This window comes from Lutra lutra, chromosome 2 (genome assembly GCF_902655055.1).
Source record: "Lutra lutra chromosome 2, mLutLut1.2, whole genome shotgun sequence".
NCBI lineage: Eukaryota > Metazoa > Chordata > Mammalia > Carnivora > Mustelidae > Lutra > Lutra lutra.
In genome coordinates this window covers 42,662,701-42,677,696 of record NC_062279.1, presented here as the reverse complement: position 1 = coordinate 42,677,696, position 14,996 = coordinate 42,662,701, and the positions used below count along the sequence as shown (strand labels likewise).

The window sequence follows — 14,996 nt, the reverse complement described above, 5'->3', positions numbered from 1 at the left end:
AATTCTCAAGCACTGGAGCAGAGAAACCAGCTATGGCCTGTGAGCTGGGGAGGGGACTCTCAACTCTGTTAGCCATAAACCAGAAACGCTGCAGGATCTGGTGACAGCTTTCAGTGCGAGGTGGGTGAGGCCTGTTTGGTTATTGTCTGCGTGTTTAGTGGATGGATTGAAGGATAGCTGAATTTACATTTAGAGGGAGACAGTTAATATGGGCTCACATACCTCAGGGATACTGTAAGTCTCTGGCACTACAACACTAATAAGTAAATTAATATCATGACAGTAGTAAATAAATTAATAACAGGTTATTTGCATTTTCATTCTTTTATGGATTGAGCCAGACAAGGGAACTCATTTTATTTATTTATTTTTTGCTTTTATTAAGTTCAGTTAGCCAACATATAGTACATTATTAGTTTTTGATGTGGTGTTCAAAAATTCATTAGTGGCATACAACCCCTAGTGCTTATTATGACACATGTCCACCTATACCCACCAACTGGCTACCCTATCCACCCATGCCCTTCCCTCTGTAACCCTCACTTTGCTTCTCAAAGTGCAAAGTTCCTCATGGTTTATCTCCATTTCTGATTTCTTTCCATTCAGTTTTCTCTCACTTCCCCTATGGTCCTCATGCTATTCCTTATATTCTACATATGGGTGAAACCATATGAAAATTGTCTTCCTCTCATTGACTTATTTCATGTAGTATAATCCCCTTTAGTTCCATCCATGTTAATGTAAATGGTAGATATTAACCCTTTCTGATTGCTGAATAATATCCTATTGTATATATGACCAGATCTTCCTTATCCATTCATCTGTTGTAGTACATCTTATATCCTTCCATGGTTTGGATATTGTGGACATCACTGCTATGAACACTGGGGTGCAGGTGCCCCTTTGTTTCACTACCTCTGTATCTTCAGGGTAAATACCCCATAGTGCCATTGTTGGGTCATAAGGCAGCTCTATTTTTAACTTTTGAACAACCTTGATACTGTTTTTCAGGGTGGCTGTACCCACTTGCCTTCCCACCAACAATGTAAGGAAGTTCCCCTTTCTCCACATCCTCACCAACTTTTGTTGCTCCTTGTCTTAATTTAACAGTTGGTTTATGTAGTTGGCTTCTCCCATGTTGGAGGCACAGATATTTACTATTGTTAGATATGCTTGTTGGATGGATCCTTTAGGTATGAGATAGTGTTCCTCTACGTCTCTTATTACAGTTTTGGGTTTTTTTTTTTTAAGTCTTATTTGTCAGATATGAGGACTGCTACCCTAGCTTTCTTTTGAGTTCCATTAGTGTGGTAAATGGTCCTCCATCCCCCTCACTTTCTATCTGGAGATGTCTTTCACTTCAAAATGAGTCTCTTGTAGACAGCATATGAATGGGTCCTGCTTTTTTATCCAATCTGAAACCCTGTGTCTTTTCATGGGAACATCACCCCATTTACATTCAGAGTAACTATTGAAAGATATGAATTCAGTGCCATTGTATCGCCTGTAAAGTCCCTGTTTCTATAGATTTTCTGTTTCTTTCTGGTCTATGTGACTCTTGGTCTCTCTTCACATACAGAACCCCCTTTAATATTTCTTGCTGGGCTGGCATAGTGGTCACATTTTTTTTTTTTTTTTTTTTTTACTTTCTGCTTGTCCTGAAAGCTCTTTATCTCTCCATCCATTCTGAATTACAGCCTTGCTGGATAAAGTATTCTTGGCTGCAAGTTCTTCTCATTTAGAACCCTGAATATGTCTTGCCAGATCTTCTGGCTTGCCAGGTTTCTGTGGACAGGTCTGAAGTTGTTCTGATATTCCTCCTTCCATATGCAAGGGACCTCTTCTCCTGGCTATTCTCAGGATTGTTTCCTTGGCTGTAAGATTTGTAAGCTTCACTATTATATGTTTGAATGATGATCTATTTTTTCTTGATTTGGGAGGGGTTCTCTCTGTCACTTGGACTTGAATGCTTGTTTCCTTCCCAGATTAGGGAATTTCCCATCTATTATTTGCTCAAAGATACCTTCTAGCCCTCTCTCTCTCTCCACCCTCTCAGGGACCCCAATAATTCTGATATTGGAACTTTCATGCTATCATCAATCTCTCCAAACCTTTTCTCATGTGTTACTAGCAGCCTATCTCTATTTTCCTTGACTTCCTTCCTTTCCATCAGCTTATCTTCTAGATCACTTATTCTCTCTTCAGCCTTATTTACCCTGGTGGTTAGAGTATCCAGCTGAGACAGCATCTCATTCATAGCATTTTTTTGGTTCTGTCTGATTAGATCTCATTTCTGCTCTTAGAGATCCTACATTGTCACTAATGCTTTTTCTTTTTCAAGCCTAGCTATTGACTTTATGATTGCTATCCTGAATTTTATCTTTGACATCTTTGACATCTGCCTCTCTGCCTGCTTGTGATCTCTGTCTGTCAAATAAATAAATAAAATCTTAAAAAAAAATGATTTGGTAGATATCCAGCTAAATTCATGGGACCAGTGAAATGGAGTCTCCTACTCCTCTACCATCTTTAGGGAACTCATTTTATAGCAGAAATAAACCACTTGCTTACAATGAGTCTGAAGGTCTCCTTAAAATTTCATATCCTGTATAATTCTCTATCTTCTGGAAAAGTGGTACCTAACAATTTAGACAGAAAAGGGCTTTAGTAAACATCTGTCAAGAAACTGGCTACAGAGGTCTGGGTAACTCAGTTGGTTAAGTGTCTGCCTTCAGCTCAGGTCCTAGGATTGAGCCCCACACAGCGCTTCACTGCTTGCTGAGGTGGGACCTCTTTCTCCCTCTCCCTCTGTTCCCGCCTCTTCATTCTCCTTCTCTCTAATAAGTAAATAATATATTAAAACAAAACCAAAAGGAAACTGGAGCTAAATGGCCAGAAGATCCAGAATATTCCAAATAGAAACTGTCAATTGCCCATTTTTGAAATAGTGTTTGGACATTCAATGCCTCATGGTATCTCTAAACTTTCCATTCCTAGATTAAATGAACACTGTAGGAACATAAGTGGACAATTTGATGCTATGACTAGCTGCATATAAAAACTAACTTGTGTACTTGAAGTATATTGCCAATAGATAAAAAAAGGCATGATCTCTACTGACAAGACTTGCTATCAGTAGGCCAGGTACACATCAAGTCTATAGTACCAACCAGAAGGCCAGGTACACATCAAGTCTATAGAACAAAATATGCTCTGTCATCTCTCTGGGAAAATTTTTATGAGGTATTCTAACAACCTACACTGTTACCAAAATAAAAGAAAAATCCTGAATTCATGGAAATCATACCAACATATATACAGATTATCCTTCCCATAGTAACTGGAAGACAGTCCCTACAGTTCCAGGTTTTTGAAACAGAAGGCATCACAAAGTGGACAATTTTTCCTAACATCAAGAAACTTTGCTTTTACCTGTTTCCTTTCCTGTAAGACTCCCTACCACACACAGACACACACACAGAGCTTATTAATGAATATTTTTTCTTACCTATTTATTAATTATTTATTAGAAGACTGACTGGAGTTTAATTGTTTAAATCTGTCCTAATCCCCTTCTAGGTTTTATATAATAATTCTCTTTCAATCTGTGTCTTGCTCCTATTAAGCATTATTTTTTCAACAAGTCACATGCAATCTAAAGACCCATTTATGCTACTTTACCAAACCCTAGTGAATCCATCAATTGATTGTGTCAACATTTGGAGAGTGCAAAATAACCTAAACAAAAAGTTCCTGCCCATGTGAATACCTGGTGGACTAAGTATGGAAGATGGATGAATGACAGGGTATAGTATCCACAACCAAAAAAACATCACTTGGTTTCTTCTTCTAGTGAGTTATTTGAACTGGGAAAACCTCTATAGAAGCTCAAAAACTGTACTTTATGCCAGATAAAGACAATAGGTGAAAAAGTTTCCCTTTGTATTGAAAACAGACATGCCACTGGACCTTTCCTGGGTAACATACCAGGAAAATATTTCAATCAAGCCCTGTAGTTTGATTTCACAGACATTTTCAAGCATTTCAGGGAGATTAAAATTGACTGTAGCACTATGTTTTATGGCACAGATGTTGACAAATCACAAAATGTTTTGAATGGTTCACAGGCCAACTTTGTATGACTTGGGCTATCTCAGCTACTCCCATGATTAGACTGCCCAATACCCCAAACTATATATGAATGGATAAAAATCTGGATTAACTTGGCCAGGTGACAAAACTTAGCTTTATAGCTGCCAAAACTAGATTGAAGGCCTCCTTTTCCAGGCACTTTGCAATGTATTCCGCTCCTACAAACTAACAGGAGTATATGTTAAGTGGAGATGTAGCAATGATAACATTACTTGTAGCAAATGTCAGGGAATGTCTCAGATGTGGAAAACTGTGAATTCTGTTCTGACTTTATCTTTGAATCACACTGGTCTTTTTTTCTTATGTGGCAACAAGGTTTATAAAGTATTCCATCTAATGGTCAGGATGATGTGGACTTGGATTCTTGGCTCCTCTGTCACCAGATATTCCACTTTAAATGCCAATCAGATTAATCACAAACTCAGGTTCCACTTTCATAAAGTCATGCTATGTCATCATATAGGATGAGAAATTGTAGAAAATCTGCTTGTGTATTACTACTCCAAGTTCTTTTCAATGTTGAGGACCTTATTTCTAAGTTTTGAGACTTAATGAATTCCCAAGAATTAAGACCTAGGAAAAGGCAATCTTAAATCTTTCTATGGTAATAGAAAAAGAGTACAATGCCACTATGCAGACTTTTGACCTACTCCAGTCAGAAGGTAACAACTAACCCTCCAAAATCATGCTGTAGATACACTGACTACCCAGGAAAGGGTCGTGAAAAATGTCTTTATATAAATTAAATAGGACAAGTAATATCTAACTTACATCTGTTAAAAAAGATTAATACGTTCTATCAGATAAATGAAACACAGCCATTTTATTGACTGATCTATTCCCAATATTGAGAACTGCCTTAATGGGTTGTAGGGAAATGTGCTTCAATTTCTCCCCCATTTGTTCATTCTTCTGATCTGTGTATTTTTTTTCCTCCCTTTGTAGATCTTTTACCAGCTACTAAGCTGATTCTGTTCTTCATATCCATCAGCTCAAATTTTGTTATGTGAAACTTCCAAGGAAGTTTCAGAGGAGAAAATCAAACTGATGAGGTTTACTGAAGGCCACCCAAATATACCACTGTGACATTTTGGTCATTTTGAATTAAAGTTACTTAAAAAGGCGCTGGTACAAGAAGGACAATCAACTCTATGGTGTCCCCCTGAAAGTAGGAGATAAGTCTTCCATGTGAAAGGTACCTTCCCTGTACCAGAAGACAGAGAGACATCCTTATCACCAGAGATTTAAGACTGAAACAAACCTTGTTATACCTTCACCAATTTACCCCAGACCCAAACTCCTTAGTTTTGTCAATTCTCTGCAAATATATTGAATCTTTGTCTAAAAGGTATAAAAGCTGTTTATTTTGGTCACTTGAGTCTTATGTTTTTGTGAGCTCTTGCACCTAGGAAATTAAAATTTGTTTCTTCTTTTCTTAATCTGTCTTATGTCAATTTAATTATTAGACCAGCCAAAGAACCAAGAAGGGAAGGAAGGAAACGTTTTCTTTCCCTATAAAATCATCACTTCTACATTTACTAAATGACAGTCTAATGTAAGAAACAACTTTTACTTCTCCTCAATTTATTTATTTATTTATTTTTTATTTATCAGACTCATGATTTCTGTTTTATTCATTGGTTTGTAATATGACATTCAGTACTTATCTTGATACTCAAATTGTCTGAGATTTTGCCAGTAAAAGTTCTGTGTCCTTTATCCTTTTGGTATATCTCCAACATTCTTTGAGCACGTCCTTAGTTTTTATATAGGAAGATGTTTCAGACTCACCTTGGAATTTTCTTACTGTAGTCATAAAATCAGCCTATTTTAGGGAGTCCTGGTTCCCCTTAGTGGAGGATGGTATTTAGAAACCAAGATCCAGGTGGTATGTGTTTGTTTATTGTTATTAGTATGTTATTTCTTATTGGCCTTATGGGCAAAAAAAAAGCAAGAAATATATTTATGTATATATGTACACATGCATACACACATATTTATATATGGCTAAACTTTATACCTACACATACAGCTATTTCCACATTGATGTGCATATAAGTGTATGTGAGCATCTTACAAGGACTTAGGTCATGTACTCAGCTCATTATTTTATGTGTCCCTCCTTGCTTTACTGTCCTACTTTCAGAAACCATGTAATCCCTCCACACCACACCTCCTTCCACTCACCACACTATTTCTAGGCCACCAACATTCCCATGCTTGGAGGGAAAAGAAAGTCAAGGAAAGATAAGGAGGATAGGAAGACAGGGAGGGAAGAAAGAGCTTATCTTTATTGTTGTTGTTTTATTTTCTTCTTTATCTCTGTTTGAGAGATATAGAACACTTGGTTCCAAGTTTCCATGGAAAGTATACAGTAGATGATGATCTCAAAGCCCCATTTTTGTGAGAAGCTGATTTGTCTAAACAAAGAGCCTCACCCAGCAGCAGTTTGGGTCTCCCACTCATTTGGGTGACAGCATGCTTCCTTTTTTGGTACACATCTCTCCCTTGCCTGAAGTTCACTGAGTCCCAGTACTTGGAAGGATGAGTAATGCCACTGATTGAAATTGTTTCCATTTAACTGGGAAACAAATAGAATGACCCCTGTATTCATGGGAAGGACAGAACTAAAAATATCACTGGCTCTTACAGAGCTGCTGCTCAGTGACACTCAGGATAGGAAGGGTGAAATAAGGCCCCAGGAGACTGATGGTGACTGGCAGAAGCTCTGCTAGAGGTCTGCTCACACCCCAGTTTTCTATTTAGACACCCAGGACTCTCTGGTACTTAAACAATGGCTTCAAGAAAGCTTTCCACTATAGTCAGTCAGTAGACAAAGGGCCAAAGTCTGTTGGTTCATTTACAAGATCTTGAGTTTGGGGCCTTTTTCCAGGCAGTCTCAAGCTCTCTGGTCATGTGTTTATTTTCTGCACCCTGGTGGGCTGACATGATAAGGCTATTAGGTCCCCTGTTGGATCTTTATGAGATCCAAGCCAGTGAAGTCTCTAGAAATCTCCCATATATTCCAAGGAAATGACTCCAGGGGCAGGGGTTCAACAAATGCTGAGATCATCCTAGTTCCAACAAGAACTAGTTACAGAGCTTTGCAAAGCACTTTCTGTTTTCAGTTTCTGCATTTGGGAAACAAAGATAACAACATCTGATTCACCTCAAAACTTTTGTGACTGTCACAGGACATTAGATATGAATATATTTTCAACAAATATCAGGTACTATTATCAAGGCTCCAGTTTATTTAAACCTAAATGAATTGGCATCAACAGGGTGCTTTTCAAACAAGAAAGAACTTTCTACGTATTACCAAATTTATCCTAATTAAGAACTGCCTAATGCTTCAGAAAATGGTCTGAGAATTAAGAGAAATTAGAAGTCTACCTTTGGATAGAAACAGCCAATGCTCTTGGCTTGTTTTATTGGCCTTGACTCTTGCTGAGTAGTTTTTCAGCATATATTTTTCCTCCTTTTCTCCATTCAATTCTCTGCTTAGTGTTACATTATTACAGAGGCCTTCCTTGATCACCCTATATAAAATTTCTCCACCCTTTACTCACAGTATTTTCCTTCCACCCTCCCTGTTTAAATTTCCTTTCATAGTATGCCTCAGTACCTGATAAACAATATGTTTATTTGTTCATTTGATTACCATATGTCCCCCCCAAAAAAAATATGAGGTCCCTACAAGTAAAGACATTTTCCAGTTTTATTCACTGTTGCCTCCCCAGAACTCAGATCAGGCCTGGCACATGGTAGGTACTTAATAAATATCTCCTGAATAATTATTTGAGTCCTTATTTTTATAACAGAGCTTTACTTTTCAAAGAATTTTGATACATAATAATAATAACAACAACACTGGTAAGGGAATAATAACTATTTGTATCCTCCTTTTAGAATAAAGACAAAGACACAGAGAAGGTCAATAACAGACCCAATATCAAACAGCTACTTAATAAGAAGATCCAGATCTCCAAAGCTTTTTTATGATATCATTTGTTAGGTTCTTTATGAAAACATCCTGATAGATTATTTACCAATTAAAATAAAAATCTCAGAATCATTTGGCAAATAGAAAAAACAGGGTTCTTGCTATCGGAGAATAGTTTAGTAGCCTAAACTATTAACGAAGGAATACAATATTCAGTCAAAAAGAAATCTACTTTTCAAATAAGTTTTATATTCTTAAATGTTCTTGATGATAAGAATCACAACAAAAAGTGAGGGACCAGAGAGGGGAAAGATGGCAGAGTAGTAGGAGCCCTGTTTCAACCCGTCCCCTAAAGTGAGCTGAATATCTAGCAGAACACTCTGAACACCCACGAAATCAGCCTGAGATGTAAGACTATACACTTCTGGATCTCTTTGGGGGTAGAAGACATCACTGGAGATGTAACGCAGAGTGGGAACTCTCAGACTGTTATTGGAGAATAAACCAAAGGATCAGGGAGCCACCGGAAGTGACCCATTGGAAAGTAATACCCCAATATAAAAGTGTCCTGTGATTGGGGACCAGCATTAACTTGGTGACTGGTTAAAAGCACTCAAAAAGGGCAAAATATCTTGAGGGGCAACTGGTGGAATTGGGCAGTCACCAGCACAGGCCAAAGACCACACGGTCCCAGGAGAGCTACCGCCCGTGACTACCCATGCCAGAGAGAGACCAGCTGGGAGTTCAGTCTGTGGTGCCTGAGTCTGCAGCTTTCCACTGCTTGCACCACCACTTGGGTTGGGTACACCCCTGCCCGCACCTGAGAAAGCCTGGTATGGGCACTGGCCCACGGTCTCTGGGCTGGCTGCCATCTGTGACCTGTGTGGTTGTGGGGTCTGAGCACACCCAGTCCGCTCCTGAGAGAACACAGTATGGATTCAGGTCAGGGGCCCTTATCCCATAGCCTTCTACAGCTTGTGCCTCCACAAGGTGAGAGCGCCTGGGCGTGGGTGTGGGCATGGACCCCAGACAGCAGTCCTAGCAATGGCAGCCGCCAGGGTTTGGACACACCAAGACCAATATCGCTCATGGTTTCAGTGTCATGGTGGTGCAGAGACAGACCTTGGGTGACCACTGAGACAGTAGCTGGGTGTGCACACTGCCTGTGGGAGGGTTTTGTTAGGGAGGGGTGTTGAGGGGATGGGCAAGCCTGGTGGAAGGTATTAAGGAGGGCATGTATTGCATGGAGCACTAGGTGTGGTACATAAACAATGTATTTTGGAATACTGGAAAACAAACAAACAAACAAATAAAGTGAGGCACCACCACAATAGATTGAAACAAAAGGGCTGAAAAAAAATCTGAAAACATATCAGTATATAAGGAATCTTCTTTAGAATACAGGCCTGTTAAGAATTGGAAACAAACTTCATGTTGCTGGAGGGGAGGTGGATGGGGCATGGTGTAAATCAGTGAAGGGCATTAAGGAGGTCACTTGATATAATAATAATACCGTATATGTTATCCAAATTGAATTTAAATTAAAAAAAATTAAAAAGGAATATAGGCCCCAAAATGGAAAACAAAAAAAAGTATTTTTAGATGCCAGAATGGCCTGGTGGCTCCTGTTATTTCCTAGATTAATGGAATATTATCTACATTGAATTTTTACTAAATACTTTCAACATCTGGTCAAGATTCAACAAAGCCATACCTGGAAAAATGACCCATATGATTAAATTCAGTGTAAAATACATTACTACCATTCTGCTCATGCCCTTTTTCTCTAGAATGCTTCATGCCCAGTGAATGTAGAGGTCATAATGTGAAATACAAGACTTTTCCAAATTGACCCTTCATTCCTAGAGTACTGATGGGAAACTGAATTGGAATAAGAGTTTTTAAATGATTTGAACTACTATATTTAATGCTGTATTTGTTCTCCTTACCAATATTAACTGTTGACTTTTCCTTAGAAATGGCATCTGGATAGCCATTCCTTCAATGTCTCTCCTTTCTGAACTAAAATAACCAAAAAGATGCAAAAGAAAAATATAAGAATAAAACAATGCTGGATAAGTTTGAGGAATTTCCACAAATAGTAAAGTTATTCCAACCCCTGAAAATGAAAAGTAGAGATAAAACTTACTGTTCTACCATCATTAACACCTAGAGATTGCTTATACAAAAACAAACACAGAAACAAAACACAACAACAACAAAAACCCACCTTTGTTCCATCCTTCCATTACATTTGCCCTAGGTAAGAAAGACAAATTTTTTACCACCCATAAAATTGGCCAGCTAAGTTTGAGTTAACCACTAATTCTCCTACCCTGCCTCCACAGTGCTACCTTTCTTCTCCTATAGTGACGTGAAGTCTGTAGTTCTAAAAATCCACTTAGAAAACTGAGAGAAGTGAAGGAGCCCTGGTTAATAGCACCTTGGAAAAAATGCATATATAGCCCTTTAATTTTGAGCATAAGTCATGCTTATAAATATGTATAAAAGTCATTTAATATCTTATTTAATTATACTCCATCTTTTGGATCTATATCTAGAATTCATTTATTCTATTTTTCCATTTTCCTTTACAAGTGAATACATGAAGATATGGCTTAAATATACAAAATTTAAAAAAAATAAACATCTCATTAAGGCTAAAATAACAAATTTTGACATTTCTAATTATTTCCATTCTTGTATTTAGTTTTTAAGTCCTTTATTTATTATTACCATCAATACTTATTTTTCCCATTTTCTACTCCATTTATGAACTTAAGGATTAACTAAAATATTCAAATAATTTCACAAACACTTATAGATGCAAAGATTATGATAGTGCTAAAACATAACTTTATTCAGAAGCAGTAACAATGAGCAAACCTTAAAATTTTGTGTATCAGTGTGTATACAAGAGTCTGAATATAATGGATAAAAGACAAAACTAAGTAATTGAAGAGGTTTTTAATGTGATATTAGACATTTCTTTAAAGCAAGAAAATGGCAACTATAAGATTCTGGGAGAATTATCTGGGAGAGAGCATGGGGAGGGGCAGAGAGAGAGTAAAAAATCAGTCTTCCCCTGAGCAGGGAACCCAATGCTGCACTATATTCTAGGACCCTGAGATCATGATCTAAGCCAAAGACAGATGCTTAACTGACTGAGCCACCCAAGTGTCCCAGTAGTGTACATTTATGTTTTATATATAGATAACACATGCATATCACATATATAGCTTGATTTAGTGGTTACACAAATTAGCCCTTCTCTGTAATAGAATTATGAATCCCAACCCTATTGAGAGTCATCTGTTATTATAACATAAGCTACTGTATCCTGCCTGGTATGGTATGTGTGTGTGTGTGTGTGTGTGTGTGTGTGTGTGTGTATACCAACCATTATATAATCGAAAAATTTGAGTACTTGTAGGACTTGGGAAATAATGTACAAAAACATGTTATAAAAACTTTTACCTTATGAGACACCGTCTTTGGGGTGATCCGTGGTGGACGTTTTGAGGGCAGCTGACCTGCAGCCTGCGCGTCCCGGACCGCCTCCCGTGGAAGCCTGAGCCAGCCGTGTAGCTTTCTCCCTTTGTCTCATAACCATGTCCACCAACGAGAATGCTAATTCACCAGCTGCCCGCCTTAACAGATTCAAGAACAAGGGGAAAGACAGTACAGAAATGAGGCGGCGTCGAATAGAAGTTAATGTGGAGCTGAGGAAAGCGAAGAAGGATGACCAGATGCTGAAAAGGAGAAACGTAAGCTCGTTTCCCGATGATGCTACCTCTCCACTGCAGGAAAATCGCAACAACCTGGGCACTGTAAATTGGTCGGTTGATGACATTGTCAAGGGCATAAATAGCAACAATTTGGAAAGCCAGCTCCAGGCTACTCAAGCTGCTAGGAAACTGCTTTCTCGGGAAAAGCAGCCCCCCATAGACAACATAATCCGGGCTGGTTTGATTCCAAAATTTGTGTCCTTCTTGGGCAGAGCTGATTGTAGTCCCATTCAGTTTGAATCCGCTTGGGCTCTCACCAACATTGCTTCCGGGACATCAGAACAGACCAAGGCTGTGGTCGATGGAGGCGCGATCCCAGCGTTCATTTCCCTGTTGGCATCTTCCCACGCCCACATCAGCGAACAGGCTGTGTGGGCTCTAGGAAACATTGCAGGTGACGGTTCCGTTTTTCGAGACTTGGTTATCAAGTATGGTGCAGTTGATCCGCTTCTGGCTCTCCTCGCGGTTCCTGATATGTCATCGTTAGCATGTGGCTACTTACGTAACCTTACTTGGACACTTTCAAACCTTTGTCGCAACAAGAACCCCGCACCCCCGCTAGATGCCGTCGAGCAGATTCTTCCTACCTTAGTTCGTCTCCTGCATCACGATGATCCAGAGGTCTTAGCAGATACCTGCTGGGCCATCTCCTACCTGACGGATGGTCCAAATGAACGGATTGAAATGGTTGTGAAAACAGGAGTTGTGCCCCAGCTCGTGAAGCTTCTAGGAGCTACTGAATTGCCCATTGTGACTCCTGCGCTAAGAGCCATAGGAAATATTGTCACTGGGACAGATGAACAGACTCAGGTTGTAATAGATGCAGGAGCGCTTGCTGTCTTTCCTAGCCTGCTAACGAACCCCAAAACTAATATTCAGAAGGAAGCCACGTGGACAATGTCAAACATCACAGCTGGCCGCCAGGACCAGATCCAGCAAGTTGTGAATCACGGATTAGTCCCATTCCTCGTTGGTGTTCTCTCTAAGGCAGACTTTAAGACACAAAAGGAAGCTGTCTGGGCTGTGACCAACTATACAAGTGGTGGGACAGTTGAACAGATTGTATACCTCGTCCATTGTGGCATAATAGAACCATTGATGAACCTCTTAACTGCGAAGGATACCAAAATTATTCTGGTCATTCTGGATGCCATTTCCAACATCTTTCAGGCTGCTGAGAAACTAGGTGAAACCGAGAAACTTAGTATAATGATTGAAGAATGTGGAGGTTTGGACAAAATCGAGGCTCTACAAAACCATGAAAATGAGTCTGTGTATAAAGCTTCATTAAACTTGATTGAGAAGTATTTCTCTGTAGAGGAAGAGGAAGATCAGAATATTGTGCCAGAAACTACCTCTGAAGGCTATACGTTCCAGGTTCAGGATGGCACTGCTGGGACCTTTAACTTTTAGCTTGTACAGCCGACGCAGAAAGTTGTTTGTGGTGTGCTTTGTTTGGTAGAAGTTTGTCTTACTGTTTCTCTACTAAGAACTCTTTTTAAATGTGTTTTGTTATTGTAGCACTTTTTACAACAAAACTCTACTTGACCAGTTCCAAACTGTAAAAACTGTATGAAGCTCCTCCTCCCAGTGGGTTTCTTATTTCTATGTGGACTCTCTTCTCTTGCAGTGTCCTGTAAATAAAGATTAAATTCCACCCTTTTCTTTAAAAAAAAAACAAACAAACAAAAAAAAAAAAAACTTTTACCTTATGAAAGGTAAGAATCATCTGCAATCCCTACAATTAAATCAATATAAGCAATGAATGAGACCTAAAGCCCTGGAAGTAGTACAATCTGAGAACAGTAGGTTTTGAATATATTCCATCTGTTCAAATTATCAGAAACCTAGGAAGTAACACATAAAAATATTCCACTTTAGTTCAAAGCAGTCACAGTAGAGGAACATTTAAGTTTTAGGAATTGGCTTAGAGGCTCTAACTCCATAATTGTTACCTCTCTGTAACATTCAGAAGCCACAACTGCATTAATATGGGAAATGTGGAGCCAGAGAGAAACACACACTCTGGCTGCTGGCCAAAGATAAGTCTACTGGGGTTTCTTCACTTATATCTGAGTATATAGGAAATAAAACAACATGAAATTTGTTTTTAAAAAGCATATGTATATATTTATTATCTATATTATATTAAGATTGAGGAGTGCAAATATCCTGAAATTATAGAAAATTCTAAAAGAAGAAACTTTAAGAAAACCATTTATTACCTCAATAATATGTGAGAAGCTCTAGTCTCTATTAAATAGGAGGAAAAATAACAAAGAACAGGCCGAAATAAGAACACAAGAGGACTGGATAAATAGGGATCTATATGAAGTAAAGGTTTTTCCCCAAAATTAGAAATTCAACAGAATAATTTAAATACCCTTTGAAGGGAATAAAGAATAAAATGACACTTTAGGAAACTGAATGATGTATATAGATGAGAAAATTGAAAAGTCTCTCTATAATGTAAAGGAAGGTCACCAAGATAAAACCCTGAAGGACACAATAGACAACTTAAGAAGCAAGATCCTACCTCAGAAATATGCATGATCTTTAGGGAAAAATCAAAACATAAGGAACAAAAGGATGAAAGACTTACCTGCATAAACCTTTCCTAAATTAGAAACATCTATTTGCATACATATCTGAATGAATATGCAGACTAAAAGTGCCATATTTCAAACAAAAATCACTGAAAGACATCTCTATATCTATTCTTTTTAAATATTATTTATTTATTTATTTGTCAGAGAGAGAGAGAGAGGAAGGGAGAGAAAGAGCAAAAGCAAGGGGTGCGGAAGGCAGAGGGAGAAGCAGGCTCCCTGCTGAGCAAGGATCCTGATTTGGAACTTGATCCTGGGACTCCAGGATCACGACCTGAGCTAAAGGCAGATGCTTAACTGACAGACGCCCAGGTGTCCCCTATATGTAGTCTTGATTACACTTTCAAGTTATACAGAGAAAACTCCAGGAATTCGGAAGATTACAAAGGACAGCTACTTTTTTCTTTTCTTTCCTTTCTTCTTTTCTTTTTTTTAAATTTAAATTCAAGTCAGTTAACATAAAATGTATTATTAGTTTCCGAGGTAGAGTTTAGTGATTCATTG

At 38.5% G+C, this 14,996-nt stretch overlaps 1 protein-coding gene across 1 annotated transcript; it reads left to right on the top strand.

Annotated features, from left to right (window-relative positions):
* The first annotated feature begins 11,660 nt into the window (after nucleotides 1–11,660).
* Nucleotides 11,661–13,564, top strand: LOC125092833 (importin subunit alpha-1-like). Its single transcript, XM_047717278.1, has one exon. The coding sequence runs from the start codon at nucleotides 11,710–11,712 to the stop codon at nucleotides 13,297–13,299; it is 1,590 nt and encodes a 529-aa protein (XP_047573234.1). The 5' UTR covers nucleotides 11,661–11,709; the 3' UTR covers nucleotides 13,300–13,564.
* The last annotated feature ends 1,432 nt before the right edge of the window (nucleotides 13,565–14,996 follow it).

Excerpts from the sequence above, each read along its gene's own strand:
- LOC125092833 (XM_047717278.1), top strand. The coding sequence starts at position 11,710 with ATGTCCACCAACGAGAATGCTAATTCACCAGCTGCCCGCCTTAACAGA.